A 21511-nucleotide genomic window follows, 5' to 3' on the forward strand; every position below is an offset into this window, starting at 1 on the left:
TTAAACTCCTTCTGCATGCTTGAGAAACACTCAATTTTGTTATGCTGTGTTAGCATTTTTATATTTTCCTGGGCTTGGCTGGCTTGTATTTTGGGGTGGGGAACTTGTATATTGATTGGCACATTGTTTTCTTTTCTTGCCCTTTCCTGATTTGGATTTATATCAAGTATTTTCTGATCTCATAAAGTTATTGTGGAAGTAGTTTCTTATTCTGTTGAAAAAAATTTTTTTTTTGGTACGTGCCCCTAGCAGGAACCAAACCCAGGACTCTCTGGTCCACAGGCCGACGCTCCAACTGCTGAGCCAAACCAGCCAGGGTGCTCTTGAAAATTTTGATAAGTTAATTGATACCTCTCTGAGCCTAGGGGAATATTTAAACTACTGATTCAATTTGTTTAATTGTTCTAAGACCATTTAGTCTTTTTTGTGTCAGTTTTAGTAAATGGTATTTTTCTAGAAATTTATCCATTTGGTTTTGAATCTATTGGTATTAAGTTCTTCATACTATTCTCTAATTATATTTTTCTCTTTCACTAATCTGTCGTAATGTCCTATTTGTCATTTCTGAGTTTATTTCTGTGCCTTCTCTTCTGTATTGTTGTATAGTTTAATCTCATCAGGTGTTTGTCTAGTTGATTTTTTCTCAAACAGCTAGCTTTTCCCTTTATTGATCTGCTCTGTCGTACCTCTCTCCTACTTCATTGATTTATGCTCATAAATGTATTGTCTCCTTTATTCTACTTTTGAGAAGCTTACATGCTTTTTTCCTTTTGTGTATTTTTAAAATTATTGTTTTTATTTGGAGGCAGATTATTGTTCTCTGTAACCTAAATATATTGAACTAATTTCTAAGGAAACTGTTCATTAGAAAATATAATCTTATAATCATGATTAAAAACATGGGAAACACAGCCCTGGCCATTCTTTCTCAGTGGTTAGAGCATTGGACTGTGGAACAAAGAGTCACGGATTCAATTCCAGTCAAGGGTATGTACCTGGGTTGTGGTTCGGTCCCCGGCCCCGGTTGGGGCATGTAGGAGACAACCAGGCCATGTGCCTCTCTCACATCGATGTTTCTTGCTCGCTCTCTCTCCCCCTCCCAGTCTATCTGAAGATAGATGGAGAAAGTGTCCTCAGGTGAGGATTAAAACAACAACAACAACAAAATAACATGGGAAACACATAAATGATAGTGTGGGACTTCCCATCAGCGATGGCATGAAGTGGAATGAAGAAAGCTACTCTCTGTCCTTTCTTCCCTTTCGGACCTCTGCTCAGATTCCTGTTTATTCAAACTGCAGTCTCTCTCGTCAGCTCCCGTGTCCCAGGACGGTGTCTCTTACGTCTCCGAGTCTTAATGTCTCCATTTGTCCTGCACGCTCTACGAAGTCAGTGCATCTTTTTAATATTTCTGGTCCCGAGCGGGCGTTTTATCGTTCCGATAGCCTTCCCCCAGTTGATTATTTGAGATGTTCCAACACGTAGGGAGTTGAAGAACAGTGCCTCAGGATCGGCCCGGCCCCTCGGGAGCCTTGTCCCAAACGCCAGGCGCATCTGCCCTCGCCTTCTCTTGAGCTGCCGACGGGCCTGTCCCCGCGCGCTGCGCGCACAGCGACTCGCCCACATGCGACTCTGCTCCCGGCACATCTTCCCGGGCAGACGCGACGCGCCAGAGGCAGTTTTCCAATTGTAAATATTTGGAAAGTTCCAGTCCATTTATTTTTGTTTCGGTGATTAACCCCACAACCGTGCACATCTCCCTCCCGCAGTTAGACTTACTGATTCCGGCTGTCTGTGTTTGTCTGCGTAAGTCCCCAAACCTTACTTGCTCTGATTGTTACGGATATTAAGAAAAGCTTGTCCTCCCTGCTGTGACCTGGGCACTTCTCCGGGCATTGGCGACACTGCCGTGACAGGCTCTCAGCTGCGTGGAGCTTACGCCCTAGCAGAGCAGTGGGACGGTTGTCCCAGGACAGCTCACGGGAGAAGGCGGGGACAGAGGAAAGACGGCTGGAACGTCCTGGGGCCCTGAAATCCCTCCGAGCAGCAGCTAAGGTGTGGGCACCCGCGGCCCCTCCTCTGGGCTGTGGGAGGAGTCAGTCGTAGGCACAGGCTCCGTGAGAATAGGTGGGGGGTGGGGGGCAAGGCGTGGCTCTGACCCTGGGTGTTTAGACTATTGTTCCCAAGTCTCTTAACTCCTCTGTGCCTCAGTTTCCTCATTTGCCAGATGGGAAAAATGAAAATTTCTATCTGCTGGAGAAAGTCACCCTTTCTGTGGCACACCCTACTGTGTGCTTGCCCACACCCCTCACTGTCCCTCCTGCTCCCCTTCCCTTAAGTCCAAGTGTCCCCCAAGACAAAGCCCGAGCTTGAGCGTGTTCTGCCGCTGTGACCTTGAGCAGCGTCCACATCATGCTGAGCCTCAGTTTCTCCAGCTCCACATTGGATATTTATAGTATTGACATCGTAGAATTATTGAGCTCATTGAATAATTCACAGCAGTAATTAGCACAGTGCCTGATACATAATGTATGTAAGAAATACTATTCATCCCTGGCTGGTGTTGCTTAGTGGTTGGAGTGTCGGCCCTTGGCCCAAAGTGTCGCCAGTTCATTTCCTGGTCAAGGGCATGTGCCTGGGCTGCAGATTTGTATGATCCTGCCCAGGTCAGGACTCCTGTGGGAGGCAGCCAGTCGACGTGTCTCCCTCACATCTGGGTCTCTCTCTTTCTCCCCACTCCCTTCCCTCTCTCGAAAAATTAATGGAAAAAATATCCTTGGGTGAGGATTAACAAAAAGAAAAGACAAGCCCTTGTATTTCTTGCAGACGTGTGCCTTGGTGAGGACAAAAGAGTAATGATGGGCACTGTGTCTTCCCTTAGTTTCCTGGCATCTTACATGGACACCGTCGGTGATCTCGTCTTTCTGCTGAAAGCAGAGACTTTGCGTGAAGGGTTCTTCAGCGGAGCTTGGTGGCCAGAATGTATTACAAGGTACGGATACGTCGTGTTATATTTTTCCTCTTGACGCGTGTTTAAGGCACTTTCATACTGGCGAACTGTCTGCTAAATGTTCGGGCGGAGTCAGTGTAAGTACAAGCTTCTGGAAGCAGCTGGACCTCCTACTGGCCACCGTGCGTGCCCGCCGCCCGCTCTGGGGGCCCGAGTGCCACAGTGCAACCCTTCCCGCCCATCTTTGGAATTCCACCCGCCAGCTTCATTCCGCTACTGTGGAAGTTGGTGAATGGAGTAATTTTCAGCCCTTGCTGAAATTGAAAAGTCATTGTCTCTCTGTATAACGAATGCATTGTTCTCTGGGGGGAAACTGCGCCAGGCATATGTAAAAATTAACCGTTCGATTAGCTTGAGATGTACTCTCTTTCCTGGTAAAACACTCGGGAGAAATCTAAAGGGAATGTTCACCAAGCACAGTGCCAGTGGGGCTGGTTTGAGAAAACACCCGCTACCCCGGCAACAGCTGTTTTATCTTCTAAGCGCAACACTGAATAGACAACAAGACCCAAGAGGAGGATTTGCTTATCCTAACCTCTGCCAGGCTCGGGGGCTGGAGCTCTTGTAACCTGAAACCAGACCACTGGTACCCTGCATGGGAATTAGGTCCCAAAAGGGCCAAAACCGGGGCCCCATGCAACTCTCCTTCAGTTTGCACATGATTCCAAGATCACATCTTCCCGTGCAACCCAGAGTGAGTAGAGGGAGGAGGATGAATGGTATATGGGGACAGATATTCCCCGAGGAGACGCTCCGAGGCAGAGCGTCCCTGGAGCGATAGTGGTCAGGCTCCAACCTGGTGGGACAGAGCCAGACTGATGAGTACCTGCAGGGAACTGGGCCAGGGTGGTGCATATCAGGCCCCCCTCCACGCACAGATCCCAGGCGAGGCCCTGGCAGATGCCACCCTGGCAGGTGAGTTTAAGTCACTCCAGGAAACCTACCCTTATCAAACACGGAGACAGCCAACACGAGAGAGGGTGCCGCGTCAGGTGAACATGCTATAGCTGCGCCAGCGAGCAGAGTATACGAGGAACAGCATGTAATCTGTGAACCCACTTCCCAAGGCCGTGTGAAGTATGAAGACAGAACGGCAAGAGATCATAATAGACACAGAGTGAAAGTGGTAACAGTCCAACCTGTGGATAACAAATGTTCCTGCCCTGGCCAGTTTGGCTCAGCGGTTAGAGCGTCGGCCTGCGGTCCGGAGAGACCCGGGTTCGGTTCCCGCTAAGGGCACGTACTTCGGTTGCAGTTTGTCCCCGGCCCTGGTTGGTCGTGCGGGTGGCAGCCACTCGATGTGTCCCTTCACATCGATGTTTCTCTCTCTCTCTCCTTCCTCTCTCTCCCTCCCACTCTATCTGTACAAAAAATGGAAAAATATCCTCGGGTGAGGATAAAAAAAAAAAAAAAAAAAAAAAAAAAAATGTTCCTGAAAATGTGGGAGCAAAAGAAATAGAAAATAGAAAAAGTATAAAAATAATCATAGAAAAATATTTTCCTTAATGTAAAAAAGAAAATCAAGATTTTGATGGGGGTGGGGGTGGGGGATGTCCATATCCAGATATAGCCTGAAAATCCAGAGAAAAAAGGTGATCATATAAGCAACCAGACAGAGGTAATAGTTTACCCACAAGGGGAAAAACAAGGCTAGGTTCCGTTTTTACTCACCAGCGCCAATGGAGAAATAGCTGCTTCTCTAAGGAGGAAACTTCATGACCTGAGCATACTGTTCCAAGCCCAAATTAATCCGTGAGTACAGGCAGTAGAAGAATATTTTCAATATATCTAAGAATCAGAAGCAATTTCACCCATGTGGCCTTCCTTAAAAATTAGTCAAAGACCTCTACTTTACAGGACACTAAAAAAAAAAATCAAAATTTGCCCTGGCTAGAGTGACTCAGTTCGTCTGAGCATCCTGTACACCAAAAGGTGGCGGGTTTGATTCCTGGTCAGGGCACATACCCAGGTTTCAGGTTCGATCCCCAGAATGCCCCCCCCCAAATCAATTTTTAAAAATAAAAATCTCTTTTTTAATTTAAAAAATTTTTTTCATATTTTTTTCTTTACTGATTTGAGAGAGAGAGGAAGGGAGAGGGAGAGAGAGATAGAAACATGGATGAGAGAGAACATCGTTGGACACCTCCTACATACCCCCCACTGGGGATCAGGCTTCCTGACCGGGAATCGAACTGGCGACCTCTTGGTGCATGGGTCGACGCTCAACCACTGAGCCACACCGGCTGGGCTAAAAATCTCTCTTAAAAAAAAAAAAAATCAAAATTAATAACCTAAAAATAAGGAAGTCAAGATATAAAAGAAGTGATGGTCCCTGTGGAGCCAATCAATGCATATCTGTTTTAAAAATATAGTTACGAAGTTCAGAAGCTAAAATTGTTTTGGGGAAAAACATGAATTGAAAAAAAACCCAAAAAAAAAGAAACCTTGACTGATTGGTTATGTAACAGATTGGGTTTATAATACATTCTAAGGTGAGATAAAAGCTAAAATGAAGTACAAGCATGCTCAGCTTCTTTATTGCAGATCAGGCCAAAGACTTCGATCACTAGAGAAACACAGGTTAAAATATGTTTCATTCAGTTGAAAGTTAACATGGGTACTAAACGCAGGATGCTGGTTCTGCAAATCACCACGGAAGACACCGAAAGGATAAACAAGTGACCAGAACTTTGTGTTTTCGGAGGCAGAGCAACGAAGAATGAGTTAGCACGTTCTCGGGCCTCGGACAGCCGCGTGGGGCTCCCGCTGGGCCTCCTGGAGGCTTGCAGAGTTCCCGCTGCCGCTAGCTCCTCCGTCTGAGAATTCCTCCCGGGGTTGCTTTCTGAAATCTGGTTCCTGGACTTGTGCTGCCCCCCGTCTTTTGGGTAATTTGGCAGGTCTCTGCTCCCTGGCCCGGGAAGAGTAATGATTTGTTCTTGAAATGCGCTGATGTGGTGATTCCTTGTACACCACTTTTCCATTACAGTATGATCCCTAAACTCAGTCCACAGTAAGCCATGAGCAGCCTCTCCTGTCACATTCCCCTCCTACAGAGTCGTAAATCCCTTCGGCTCCCACCTCGGAGGGTTGGATCGGAAATGACACTGACAGGGAAAGTTTCGGTTCTCCGAGTGAACGTGGACTTTCCGATTAGATCGGACACAAACCCAATCACATGCATTTTGCATAGAAACAACTCTAATCGTATCAATGGATGTGTAGTTATATGCATCAAAAATGATTTTTAAAAAGAGGAAATTTGGATTTGGCAATAGCAAGTTCTCAGAAGATGGGTGTATTGGTCTGCTTGGCTACCATAACACAATACCAGAGATTGGGGTTGGGGTGGGGGGTGGGGCTTAAACAACAGGAATTTCTATTCTCACGGTTCTGGAGGCTGGAAGTCCAGAAGGGAAGAACCAAGAGCCCAGAGGGTGGGTCCAAGAGCCGTGGACAATACAAACGGGGCGCAGTAGGACGCACCCAAAGGAACTTCTGGCATTTGCTCAGCTGGATTTCAGAATTTCTGTGGATCACTGCCCTGGGTTCCTCCCATTTTCTTCCTTTTTGAGCAAGAGTATATATGGTGGTTATTTTACTCCTATGCCACTTTGATATGTCAGCCAGCTAGGGGACAGATGACTGGTCTCTTCAACGGACAGCCTTCAAATCAAGAGGAACTGTACTTAAGGAATGACTTCTGAGCCTCATCTGCACCCAGCCTGGATTGATGATGGGGTTCTGGAATTTAACTAGTGCTGTAAGGGATGAGACTCGTGGGCCTTGGGAAGGAGTGAGGACAGGCTCTGACAGCCACAGTCCAGGAGGGCCTTCGATGACCCTGCCTCCAGGTAGTCACACTATTATATACTCCCACACTGCACCGGGGCTGGGCTGTGTCAACACCAGAAGTGGTGGTGTGTCTTTTCTCAAACTGTGTTATAAAGACACTGTGGCTTCTGTCTTAGTCCTTCCCCTCCCCAACTCCCCCTCTCCATCCCCTCCCCCACCCCCTCCTCCCTCTCCCACCCCCTCCCTCCTTCCCCCCTCCCTCCTCTCACTTGGGGGAAGTGTCATAAGCAGCCCTTGTGGCAAAGAACTGAGTCTTCTTGACAAACCTGTGTGGAGGAGCATGGAAGTGTCTCCTCCAGCCCCATTCATATCTTCGGAGACGTCGAGACCGGAGCAGTTGACAACATGACTGCCATCTCCTGAGAGATCCTGAGCCCGAAACACCGAATCAAGACATGCCCAGATTCCTAACCCTCACAAACCATCTCAGAGAATAAAAGTTATTTTTTTCAGATGCTAAATGTGGAGATAATTTGTTGCACGACAATGGAATAATGAATATAGCATCTGAAAGCAAAATGTGTTCAGTAGTTCTGGCTTTGATACACACATGTTAAAAAGCAAAATACAAAAAAAGATTACTAGAATGTTTTTAAGCAACATTTCCATTTGCTAATAGAAGATGGCATTCCTTCCTGTAAGTAGGAACATGATCACACAATGAAATACAAGGGTCTTAGAATCGGGCCACTCTATTCTACCTCTTCTGATGTTTCTAGTTTCTCGGTTATTATAGAGAGCGCCACAGTGAGCATGCCTAAGAGCGGGCAGATTCCAGACTTGACATACTGCGAAATTGTTCTCCACACATGTTGAGCCAGAGTGTGCTTCTCCAGGGGTCCCGTGTCTGCAAACGCCTTTTCCTAACACTTTGTTTCTTCCACTTTCTCATGTTTTCTCTTCAGGATTAGGAAGCCTGCCATCTTCTTCTCATCTTTTTATTTTATTGGCATTCGAAACACAGGTCCACTGTAAAATATTTCCTTTTCATTCTGTTTCAGCACATTAGGTGCTCTCTGGTGCTCAGTCAACATCCAGAACTGCTCTGCCAGAGAACACATTGCTCACAAGTGCTGATCGTCTGCTTTGGAGCAAAGGAAACCTTTGCACACGTGGTGTGTTTTCTGAACAGTGAAAAACATTTGTAGGCATGTGGTGTGGTGAAGAAATACAAGGGTTTTAGAATCAGACAGTGATATTATACCCCTTCTGAGCCTATGTCTGTACTATAAATGTGGGAAAATAAAAATAGGCACAACATAGACCTGTTGCAAGGAGAGAATCACGTCGAATATGTTTCTTAAGCATTTTTAAAAATGATAAACTGTGCCCTGGCTGGTTTGGCTCAGCAGGTAGAGAGGCGGACTGCAGACCCAAGGGTCACATACCTGGGTTGCAGGTTGAATTCCTAGCCCCAGTCAGGGTCATGCGGGAGGCAACCAGTTGATGTGTCTCTCTCACATTGATGTTTCTCTCTCTTTCCCTCCCTCCCTCCCTTCCACTTTATCCAAAAATCAGTTGGAAAATATTCTTGGGTGAGGATTAACCACAGCAATAAAAAAGATAAACTTTGTACTCATGTTAATTATCTTGGTTACTACCATTAATGTAACCGTTTTAATGGTCAAGTCAGTTAGTCATTGAGCAACACTGTTTCCTAGGGCTAAGCATGCGAGGAGCTCAGAGATGATTAAGATATGCTACTTCCTTGGGATAAATCCACTAGTTTTAGCCCAAGGGAAAATCAGATGAGTGCAAAATGATGACAAAACCTACAGGCCTAGAGGAAAGAATATTGACTTCTATATTTTAGTTTGTATTTTTGGCTCAGCCTTTGGTTCAGCTAGCTGTATGTTGGCTTATGTCTGCCTACATTAATTTTGTGTATCTTGAAATAAAACGGTCTGTTCAGCATTTTGAACATTTGACCCAAACAGAGTCTGGACAAGAGTCTTTGGACAGTATCCAAAGGTGGGTGATTTCATCTAGCATGCCAGGGTTTTATAAAAATAACCATGTGATTTTGTTGAGAATCTTTTAGAGGCCAAAAAAAAAAAAAAAAATGAGTGGGCTTTAGAAATCTGCTTTTCTTCTCAGCTTTTTAGTAATTCTGTTTAATTTTCTTCAAAATTATATTTTATTTTAGAGAATGGTTGGCCAGCCCTATCTGCACATCAAATAGTTCATCTGCCTCTTGCCCTGGAATGAGTTGCAGAGTCAAGACCCCTAGGTCCTCCTGAGAGAGTATGACTTCCCCTCCTGGCCAGAATTTCACTCACAATGAGGCCAGGAAATGTCCTTCAGCATGTGGGTGGCCATGGAGGAAGTCCAGCCCCATGACTTTCCTCCGAAACCCCACTTCCCTAATTTTCCAAAATCGTGTTGCAAACGTTACTCATCCTGGTGGCCACATCAGTTCCCCATGAGTGGGAAAAAAGCAAACCCATGAACAATGGCTTCTCACTTTGAGAATATTCTGTTAAAGACTTGGGTTGTTTTATGGAGGAAAATCTGTGGAGAAAATATAGACCCCCAGTAATAAATGAGTTTAACAAATGACTAGTTTCAAATGTGCATAAGAGAAGTTGGACAGGTGCAGGGAAGAGAATACAGATGGGATAGAATCTTCTGGTTATAACCAAGAGTTGATTCACGTTCTGTTTCTCATCACACTCGTGGTTCCCTCCTCAAGATTTATAAAAATTGGGTGCAGACTGCCCTCCGCCACACTGGGGGCTGAGTCTCAAGGGACAGGGGGACAGTTTGCAAATGAACATCACGCGTCATGGCTCAAAAGCCAGGGGCAGCAAACTGACTGGGAAACAACGACCCTGAATCGTTTGTCCTTATTCAGAATTTGAGATTTGGATGGAAAAGAGTCGGTAGAGGCTGGAAGTCAGGTTCTCCAAGATGTAACTTTTTAGAGCTTTCTGTTTAGAAAAACTACCGTCACCTCCAGTTCTTATTGTTGTGGTCAGTGTGCAACCTGGCTGCTCTTTGGGGGACATGTGACTTTAAAACTCTTACTTTAGGTCTTTCAAACATCACCCACCCACAGTGTTTTGGTACGGGCTGCCTTCTAACAGAGGATGTCAGCTATTCCGTGTGTTGTCTTTTCAGACTAACGATGTCTTTGCTTAAGGTCACCGTGTTGGGGGGAATCTGGCTGAGTTCTAGTCTGGGGGACACGCAAGCTGCCTTCGTTGGCAGGTGGACGGCACGCACGTGGCCCGTGCTGGAGGGAGGGCGTCGGAACCTCCGGCGGTCACAGGTCCTCGAGAGCCTTGGTCACGTGGCAGCCGGCAGCCCTGGAGAAGAGCTGGGGAAAGGCACTGACCTCGGACCCAGAGGGGACATCTGATGGAGGCTTGCTGGGACTTTTCTGAGAGTTAAGGGCGGGGACAGGGAACAGAGATTACGGCAGGTTGCGTCTGGTACATTTTTTAAAACAAACACAGTGGCCTGCACAACATGTGTTTCAGTAAAATCTCATGGCACAGAAATATCAAGAGCTTTCTTCCAGAGACAGATCATCAAAGACAGGAAACAGGATTAGAAACCAAACTTCCTGAGTTCATAGTTCATGTTGATCTCGATGCACCTTCTGACTCCCGCGGTGGAGGTGGGTGGAGAAGGTGACCAAAGACTGGGACAGCCCGAAGGAGGGGCCTTTGTGTCCTCAGAGCTTGGGTGCTGCCTAAGCAAAGGCCACCCCACCCTAAAGTGGCCCCTCTCTGCTGACTGGTGCTTGAAATTCCCTTAATGGGAACACAATCCCATCCCTCAGTGAGAAATGAGGTTAACTTTGGGAAGCACCCGAGAGCGGGGAGGGTGACTAACCACACCTCACGGGAGCTCTGTGTGGTGAGGCGGAAGGGCAGGTGGTGGTCCAGAGACACCGCCGAGGGGGCAGGCAGGAGACCCCAACGGCGATGCTGCCTCCGGGCGAGGGTGCTCCCAGCCCTCAGCTCCGCACGTCCCTCTCGGTTGGCTCTGGTCCTAGAAAATGTTTCCATCTTGGGATGTTTTCCTCTCTCCTTTCTTCATCCCATAGCAACCCAGTTAATTGTAGGAGTTGCAATTTCTCTCTTCCCCTCACTTCTAATCTCTTTTGCTCATAGAAAGCACTCTACTTCTCTCTCTGGAGAAACCGATTATGGGTAAGGAATGGAAAAGAAGGAAGAAAGGGAAGTGAAGAGAAAGGAAAGGAAGAGGGAGCTGCATCCTTGACAGCCATGTGGGAGATGCAGTCACCACTTGGGAGAGAGCGGGAGGGCCCCTCAGGGTCGTCCAGCCCAACCCGCCCCCTTACAGACAGGCAGCCCGAGGACCAAGACGGCGAGTGGTGTGGCCAACGTAACACAGGCACCAAGAGCAAATGTGAGACTGACGTTTGATTATGCAAATACTCTAGTTTTCCCCAAGCTTTGCCCACCCTGTCTAGTGTCCATTCATGGATCTTCCTGGTGATGATTATTACAGAAGTGTTTGCCTAATGGGGACTTTCTGTTCCCCTTATTTCTACTGCATTTATTCATTAGAAGCAAGCGATGTTCCTTCTCCAGTTGCTTATTTATTCAGTTTGTATCTGTCGATTCACAGCTATTGATTCCATGTTTGAACTACAATCCTGTACTATAATTGTATCTTCTCTTGCTCACATTGGTCCAGCTTTGGCCATTGAGCACTCCTTACGGTTAGCCCATGTGTCCCTATGGTGTGTCCCTATCCTTTTGCTTCCTTTTTTTTTTTTTTTTTAAATCACTTTTTTTATTTTCTGGTACCACAAAATGTTCCAGGTGCATCTTGTATTTTTCCCTGCTAGACCTGTAGTCTTCTATTTCCCCAAGAATCCCTGGAGAAAAGTATTTAAGAACCAATATCTGGGTGCTGGGTGTACTAATTGCTACTGGGGTGTCACTGCTTCTACACCTGCTCTGAGTAGGGAATATATATATATATACACACACACTTCCAAACGCACATGTTCTCATAGAGATCTGTACGTATGCATGTTAGAAACCATGAGTTCATGATGGGAGTTCTGATTCCACTCCAAAACCACAGACTTTCCCTGTTTTGCGTTTATATATTTTTCCCTCTGAGAACGTGAGAAGCCTGGCTCTCGTTGTCGACGCTGTTTACTGATTTGATCTTCCCTAGTGCACACATTCAGTGGTTTCAGGGGAGAACACAGTGGTTTTGTTGGTGAATCTCGCTTGCAGCATCTAATCAAAATGGTATTCTAATTCCAAAGTATTTCTAACTTTCACTTGTTTTTCCTTCTCCACGCTTTTCAGTGAGATTATGTCCTTCATTTGCAACACAATTAGGTTCTTTTGTTCCTATATGTCTTCTACTTTGGGATCCCCCTGCATTCTGGTTGGCTTTAGTCATTCATGTTTTGGCGATGTGAGAAATTACTAAGTTTCTAGGACTCAATGCTGCACAGAAAGGTATGCTCAGAGAACTGTTACTCCCTTCTCACCCCTGCACCCCATTTTATTCCTTTGTTCCCACACACTTCCTATAGGTGTCCAGTATTTTTAGTTTGGGGGTTATCTTTTCTGTATTTCTTTTATACGTAAAAGCAGAAACGTGTGTTTTCTCGTACAGTATCGCTTTTTCTCTTACATGAAGGATAGCATACGCTAGTCTTCTGCATTTTTGTTCCATTTAACAGTATGCACTGAAATCACTTCACATCAGTTCATAGAGATCTAGCACATAAAAGAAATGGCAGAGTAAGACAATGTATGGATGTGCCGTAGCTTATTCAACCCCTCTCTAATATACGAGCATTTACTTTTTCTCCTAATATTTTTCTTTTCCCCTTTTTTTTATCCTCTCCCGAGAACATTATTCCATTTTTTGTTCAGATAGAGTGGGAGGGAGGGAGGGAGGGAGAGAGACATCGACGTGAAAGGGACACGTCAAGTGGCTGCCACCTGCACGACCAACCAGGGCCAGGGACAAACTGCAGCCGAGGTACACACCCTTAGCGGGAGCCGAACCCAGGTCTCTCTGGACCGCAGGCAACATTCTAACCACTGAGCCAAACTGGCCAGGGCTCTCCTAATATTTTTCAACTGGAAATAATGCTCCAGTGAATAACCTGATGCATATGAGTTTTAGTATTGCTTCAGGTGTATCTCCCGGGCAGATTTCTAGAAATGTGACAGCTGGGTCCAAAGGCAGGTGCATAGGTAGCTCAGTTAGGTGGGGTCAGATTCTCCTTCAAGGGCTGTACCAGTTTGCATTTCCCACAATGTTTGTTTCCGCGCAGTCTCATTAACAGAATGTGTTCTCATACATTTTTATTTTTACCAATTTGATAGGTGAGACATGCCATCTCTGCATTGGTCTAATTTACATTTCTGTAATTATGAGTGAGTTTGAGCACTTTTTATCACTGTCAGGGCCATTTTAACAGAACTTTAATGTATTGCTTATTCATATCATTTTCTCATTTGTCCACAGTGTTTCAGGTATTTTGTCCATCAATTTAAAAAAAATTTTTTTTTTTTACTGATTTTAGAGAGAGAAAGGAAGAAAGTGGGAGAAAGAGATAGAAACATTGATGAGATAAACATCAAACAGCTGCTTCCTGCACACCCCCTACTGGAGATTGAGCCCTCAACCTGGGCATGTGCTCTGACTGGGAATTGAACCAGCAACTTCTTGGTCTGTGGGATGATGCTTAACCAACTGAGCCACACTGGCTAGGGTTGTCTATCAATTTTTTTAATATTAAGGATCTTAGTTTTTGGTCATATCATAAAATTTTTCTCCCAGTTTATCACTTGTCTTCTGATTTTGTTCATGGTAATTTTTGTCATGCCAAAAAAAAATTTTTTTTTAAACTTCTGTGTGGTCAAATGTAGTAATATTTGTCTTTATTGCCTCTGGATTTTAACTGGCAGTTAGAAAGCCTTTCCCTACAGTTAGGTTAAAAAGGAAGTAACCATATGGAAACCACCATTTTAATGTCCTGAAGAGTCAGCAGATGGAGGTAGGGACTGTCAGAAAGACTGAAAATTTAAGAGGAAAATTTTCTAAAAAGGAGGGAGTCACAGAGAGGAAACACCACTCAATTCCTTAGCTGACACCTGAAATATGTGGACAAAACTTCAAAGAACTCAGGTGATATTTAATCTGAAAGGTTTAAAGAGCTGAGCAGAGAATTCAACTGGTTTCTGCCACATAGGAAACAGAGTTTGTAGTTTGAATCCTGCCAAGTTTAAGGGGTATGGTAAAATCAGTGAACTAACCACTGACGCCCTTGAAGAGACATGCCTTAGGTTTAAAACTATGTCCCAGGGAAAGGGGTTCACCCAAGAACTAAAAGTAAAATTGAAATAAACTACTGATAAAATAAAAAAAGATGTTTCCTGACAAAGCATAACACCAAGACTTCGTGAATTCAACTTTATCTGCCAGTGATTTAATTGCATGCTGGAATAAAACTCAAAACTCTTTAGAGGAAGATAAGAGGATTCAGAATGAGTATCATTTACATTGTCCAATACAGTAAAATATTACTAGCCATGTGGAAAAATAGGAACATGTAATCCAAAACCAAAGTAAAAACTAGTCAACAGAAAAGGACCTCCAAAGTGACCCAGATGTTGAAGTCAGAAGACAAGAGCTTTAAAAAAAATGATGAATTTATTAAAGAGTGAATAGGATATAATAAATGGAAATTTCAGGAGACTCACAGAAACTGTAAAAAAAGAAAGAAAGAACCAAATGGGATAGAAGTGAAAAACACAACAGTATAAATAAAAAAATTAATTGGATGGTATTAACAACAGATTGGACACTACCGAGAACAGGGCAGTGAACATGAAGACAGTTCAATAGAAATCATTTGAGCTAAAGCACAGAGTGATAAAAAGATTGATCAAACAAACCGAGCCTCAGTGACCTGTGGTGCAGGATCAGACATTCTAATATGCATGTAATTGGAGTCTCAGAAGATGGGAGAGAATGGAACCAAAAAAGTATTAACTGATTTTGTTTTCGTGATAGCACACAAATTCAGAAAGCTTAGCAAGATTCAAGCCAAAAGGATTAAAACAAACAAACAAACATAAAAACAGGAGCACATCATAGTTAAACTGCTGAAAGACAAGACAGAGAATAAATCTCAAAAATAGGCACAGAAGAAAGAACTTTAGAAACAGAGACAAATGATTAAAATGATGGTTGATTTTTATTAGAAAGTACAGAACCAGAAGACAATGGACAAAATAGTTCTACCACACTCTGGCAGGTTTGGCTCAGCAGTTAGAGCATTGGTCTGTGGACCAAAAGGTCCTGGTCAAGGGCACACACCTGAGTTGCAGGTTCGATTCCTGGCTCCAGCAGGGGTCATGTGGAAGGCAACCATACATTGATGTTTCTCTCTCTCTCTCTCTCCCCCTCCCTTCCTTCCACTCTATGTAAAAATCAATGCAAAAATATCCTCCTTGGGTGAGGATTAACAACAACAAAAGATACTTGTAACAGTCTGCTAAAAGGAAAAAAAAATAAAACTGTCTACCTCGAGTTCTAGATATGGTAAAGATACAAATAAAGATGAATTAAAGGCATTTTCAGGTAAAGGAAAGCTGAGAGAGTTTGTCATCAGCAGACCTGTACTACAATAAATGCTAAGGACAGTTCTTCAATCTGAACCAAGTGAGATTACATGGAAATTCAAATCTAAAGTGAAGACGAACACTGAAAATGCAAAATGTGTAAGTAAATATGGATACTTTTTTGCTGTCTTAAACCTTTTAGAATTCTATTGGCTGTTTAAAGCAAAAGTAAATATAATTATTTAGGGTTGATAATATACATAGAAGTAAAATAAATGGCAACAATAGCACAAAAGATGGGATGTATTGCACGTGGAATTATTCTATTATAAGGTTCTTACATTATACATGAAGTGCTATTAAAGACAGATTGTTTTATAATAATATATATATTCTTGTAAATATATATTTATGGGGGGGGTGTGTGTAGACTGAGACAAAAAAGACAACAAGAAAAATCCTTAGTTAATCCAGAAGTCATGGGACAAGAACACACATTGAAGGCCTAACATGACAGATTACTAGAAGCAGTGAGGTGCACTTGAACCCAACACTATCAATAATTACATTAAATGTAAATGGGCTGAACCTTCCAGTGAAAAGGCAGACCTTGTCATAAAGGATTAAGAACAAGCAATTCCCATCTATATGCTTTAAAGATAAAGACGCAAACAAGAAAAAGATACAGCAAGCAACTAGAACACAAGAGAGCCTGTATTCATATCAGATAAAGCAAACTTTAAGACAAGGAGTATTACCAAGGACAAAGGATCATTTCATGGTCACTTCATTAAGAAGACAGAGTAATCTGACATAGGTATGCAGCATGACAGACATTTAAAATACACGAGGTGGAAATGGACGGAATCAAGGAAGAAACAGACAGATCCAGTACTTGGTGAAACGAGTAGGCAGGAATTCAGTATGCTAATGAAAATGTGAACAACACCATCATCTAACTGAATCTGTTTAGGATTTGCAGACATTTATTGAAAACGATATCTAGCCTGGCTGGTGTGGCTCAGTGGATTGAGCATCGTCCCATGGACTGAGAGGTCCTGGTTCGATTCCTGGTCAGGGCACATGCCAGGGTTTCAGGCTCGATCCCCAGTAGGGGCGTGCAGGAGGCAGCTGATTGATGTTTCTCACCTCGATGCTTCTATCTCTCTCTCCCTTCCTTTCTCTCTAAAAAAATCAATAAAATCATATTTTAAAAAAGAAAACTACATCCAGAACTATAATGCTGTTCATAAGACCAGTCTCAATAAATTTTTAAAAGATTGAAATAATACAGAATATAGTCTCAATTGACCATTGAATTAGAGATCCATTAAAAAAATATATCTGGAAAATCTCCCAAATATGTGAATAGTATAAAACACATCTCTAAATAACCTGTGAATCAAAGAAGGCATCACTAAGGAAATTAGAAAATATTTCAAGTTGAATGGATAATGAAACCACAACCTATGAAAATTTGTGGGCTGTAGTGAAAGAAGTCTTTAGAGGGAAATTTATAGCTTTAAATGCTTATCTTAGAAAATAAAAAAGGTTTCAAATAAATGCTGTTAGCCTCCACCTTAAGAAGCTTGACAAAGAAGAGTAAAATGAGTAGAATAAAAGTAACAATAAAAATTTGAAAGAAATCAATAGAGAAGAAAACAAACTATAGAGAAAATAAACAAACCTAAAAGTTTGTTCTCTGAAATGATTAGTAAATCGATCCCTAGCAAGATTGTTCAAGAGAAAAGGAGATTAAGCACTAACTAGCAAGATCTAGAATAAAAGGGACATCTTAACATATAGTACAGATGTTAAAAATATAAGAGAATATTAAGAGTAACTTTATGCAAATGAATTCAAGAACTTAGAACAAACCTGGTCAGCGTGGCTCAGGGGTTGGAGCATCAGTGTGCAGACCAAAGGGTCTTGGGTTCGATTTTCCGGTCAAGGGCACATACCTGGGTTGCAAGTTTGATACCAGGTCGGAGTGCATGGGGGAGGCAACCAATTGATGTGTTTCTCACATCTGTTTCTCTCACTGTCTCTAGCCCCCTCTCTTCCTCCCTTCCACTCTCTATGGAAAAAAAAAAAAAATCAATGGAAAAAATATCCTTGGGTAAGGATTAAAAAAAAAAGAACTTAGAACAAATTTCTTACAAGAGAAAAAAACACAATACAAAAGCAAGCATAGAGGTCATCCAAAATGGCGGCGGAGTGAACGGAGCTAATAAACCGTCTCCCAGGATCAAACGGAATCACAGCTATAACACAGACAAATCGACGGGAAAAAGCAACAGAAAAGCAGCTTGCGAGGACCACATAACCAGGGACACTGACTCGATCCTGGTAGGATTGCGAAGACGCGAGACGGGGCTGGGAGCCCACAGACAGCAGCGGCCTCAGCTGTGAGCAGCGTCCTTGGATTAAAGTCCCAGGCGGTTCCACAGGCAGAGCCAGGACAGAGGCTAAAAAAAGTCACAGCCACTCACCTTGGGCTCCGACAGAGGGAGGGCAGACTGGACTGGAACTGTGTGGGGACACTCGGGATTTGGAGGGCGCTCAGAGCTATTGCTGAGTTGCTGTCACGCAGGACGGTGGCCATTTTGCTCCTTCCCAGGGCTCTGGGGAGAGGCAGCAGGCCCTCCCTCAGAAATTCAACCCCACCCTGTGGGCCATTGAAATGCTAATTAAGTCTCATTAACAACCAGCATCTGCTCCACCCTTGAGAAATCCCCTTATGCTGAGCACCTGAGGGAGTTTTTCAATCAACTGACAACCCAAAACTCATCAAGTAACCTGAACTGCTAGCCTCCAGGCAAAAAGCTAGAGGATAACAGTACCTTTCCTGGGCTAGCAACTTTAACCAGGAAAGTAAGACTTGACAGTGGTGTTTAACGAGTGTCCTCCCTCTCTCATCTAAACCCAGGAGAGGGAGTCACAAACAGCAGAATATCAGTGCCCACAGGGAAAACTTGACAGGCTCCAAACCCACTGTGATAGCCAAAATGGTGAAACAAAGAAACAAAAGCCAAATGAAAGAACAAGAGACCTCCACTGAAGATGAGATCAATGTGGAACAGTTAGGCAAGTTAACAGAGCTAGAATTCAGAGCCATGATCTTGAGGAAGCTCAACAGCAGGAATAAGGACATAGAGATGCAGAAAATAAATGAATTGGAAATTAAAAGCCACCAAGAAGAGATAAAAAATGACATATCAGAAATGAAAAATGCATTGGAAGGTCTAAAAAGTTGAGTAGGGGAAGCTGAGGACCAGATCAGTGAATTAGAAGACAGGGTAGAAAAAAATCAATCAGAAAACCAAAAGGAAAAAATTATTTAAAAACAGGAAGACAGCTTAAGAGAACTGTGGGACAACTGGAAACGTAATAATATTTGCATCATAGGAGTCCCCGAAGAAGAAGAAAATGAGCAAGGGTTAGAGAATATATTCAAAGAAATAGTGACAGTGACAGAAAACTTTCCTAATTTGGTGAAGGAAGAAGGCATTCAAGTTCAAGAAGCACAGAGAGCCCCAAGTAAGAAGAACCCAAACAAGCCCACACCAAGACGCATAGTAATCAAACTGCCAAAAATTCAAGACAAAGAGAGAATCCTAAAAGCAGCAAGAGATAAGCAACAGGTTACCTACAAAGGAAACCCCTTAAGGCTCTCAGCTGACTTCTCATAAGAAACACTACAGGCCAGAAGGGAATGGCATAAAGTAATCAAGGTCATGAAAAACAAGGATCTGAATCCAAGACTACTCTACCCAGCAAGGCTATCATTCAAAATAGAAGGTCAAATAAAGAGCTTCTCAGACAAAAAAAGGCTAAGGGAATATATTAGCACCAAACCAGCACTGCAAGAAATGTTAAAAGGACTACTATAATTAGTAGAAGAAATAGGAAGAAAAATATAACTACACTACACAAAAATGGCAATAAACAAGTACATATCAATAATCACCATAAATGTAAATGGACTGAATGCTCTGATAAAAAAACACAGAGTATCTGATTGGATAAGAAAGCATGACTCATCTATATGTTGTTTTCAAGAGACTCACCTCACAACAAAAGACTCACATAGGTTGAAAGTGAAGGGATGGAAAAAAATTTTCCAAGTAAACAAAAAGCAAAAAAAGCTGGGGTAGCAATACTCATATCTGATAACCTAGATTTCAAAATGAGGGCCATAACTAGACACAACGAAGGCCACTACATACTATTGAAAGGATTGATCCAACAGGAAGATGTAACCTTGATAAACATATATGCACCCAATATAGGAGCACCAAAATATATTAAAAATCTTCTGGAGGACTTTAAAGGAGAAATCGACAGCAATACAATCATAGCAGAGGACTGCAACACCCCGTTGACACCACTGGATAGATTCTCTAGACAAAAAATGAGCAAGGAAACAGAGACTCTAAATGAAGCACTAGACCAAATGGATTTAATAGATATCTACAGAGAATTACACCCCAAAACTACAGAATTTACATTCTTCTCAAGTGCACATGGGACATTCTCAAAGATAGACTACATGATAGGTCACAAACTAAATCTCTACAAGTTCAAGAAGATTGAAATCATATCAAGCATCTTCTCAGATCACATTGGCATTAAACTAGAAATCAATTGCAACAAGAACATGCAAAGACATTTCAACACATGGAGGCTAAATAGCATGGTATTAAACAATGAATGGGTTACCGAGGAGATCAAGGAAGAAATTAAAACCTTCCTGGAAACCAATGAAAATGAACACACAACAACACAAAATCTATGTGATGCAGCAAAAGCAGTTCTGAGAGGGAACTAGCAGTACAGGCCTACCTCAAGAAACAAGAAAAATTTCTAATTGACTGTCTAACCTCACAACTTAAAGAATTAAAAAGCAAACAAAAAGAAAAAACTCCAGAGCAAGAAGAACGAAGGAAATAGTAAAGATCAGAGCAGAAACAAACGACATAGAGACCAAAAAAACAATCTAAAGGATCAATGAAATAAAGAGCTGGTTTTTCGAAAAGATAAACAAGATTGATAGACCCTTAGCTAGACTCACCAAGAAACAAACAGAGAGAACCCAAATACACAAAATCAGAAATGAAAGAGGAGAAGTAACAACTGACATCACAGAAATACAAGATTGTTAACAGCTACTATGAACAACTATATGGCAACAAATTCAACAATCTAAGCGAAATGGACAAATTTCTAGAAACACACAGTCTCCCAAAAGTGGACCAGGAAGAGGTAGAAAACTTGAACAGACCAATAACAACTAAGGAAATTGAAGAGGTAATCAAGACTCTCCCAGCAAACAAAAGCCCAGGCCCAGAAGGCTTTACGGGGCAGTTTTACTGAACATTCAAAAAACAACTAAAACCCATTCTCAAACTATTTCAAAAAATTTAAGAAGAAGGAAGACGTCCAAACTCGTCTTATGAGGCCAGCCTAATTCTAATTCCAAAACCAGAAAAAGACACTACAAAGAAAGAAAACTACAGGCCAATATCCCTGATGAACAGTAGACGCCAAAATCCTGAACAAAATACTAGGAAATCGGATCCAGCAATACATCAAAAAAATTATTCACCACGACCAAGTGGGATTCATTTCAGGGATGCAAGGCTGGTACAATATTTGCAAATCAATAAATGTGATACACCAGATAAATAAAATGAAGAATAAAAACCACATGATCATATCAAATGCTGAAAAAGTATTTGACAAAATCCAGCATCCATTTCTGATAAAAACGCTCAGCAATGTGGGAATAGAGGGATAATATCTTGATATAATAAAGGCCATATATGAAAGACCTACAGCCAACATCATACTCAATGGGCAGAAACTAAAAACATTTCCCTTAAGAACAGGAACAAGGCAAGGATGCCCACTTTCGCCACTCTTATTTAACATAGTCCTGGAAGTCTTAGCCACAGCAATCAGACATGAAGAAAAAATAAAAGGGATCCAAACTGGAAAGGAGGAAGTGAAACTGTCATTACTTGCAGATGACATGATATTATACATAGAAAACCCTAAAGACTCC

At 42.8% G+C, this 21511-nt stretch overlaps 1 protein-coding gene across 1 annotated transcript in view; it reads left to right on the forward strand.

The window, feature by feature from the left end:
• Positions 1-21511, forward strand: part of ACOXL (acyl-CoA oxidase like) — a 310943-nt gene that overhangs the window by 230064 nt on the left and 59368 nt on the right. Inside the window, 2 exon segments of the mRNA XM_036262440.1 lie at positions 2882-2946; positions 2949-2992. Of these exon segments, the coding sequence (XP_036118333.1) occupies positions 2882-2946; positions 2949-2992 (109 nt within the window).

This window comes from Molossus molossus, unplaced genomic scaffold, assembly GCF_014108415.1.
Source record: "Molossus molossus isolate mMolMol1 unplaced genomic scaffold, mMolMol1.p scaffold_m16_p_15, whole genome shotgun sequence".
NCBI classification, from domain to species: Eukaryota; Metazoa; Chordata; class Mammalia; order Chiroptera; family Molossidae; genus Molossus; species Molossus molossus.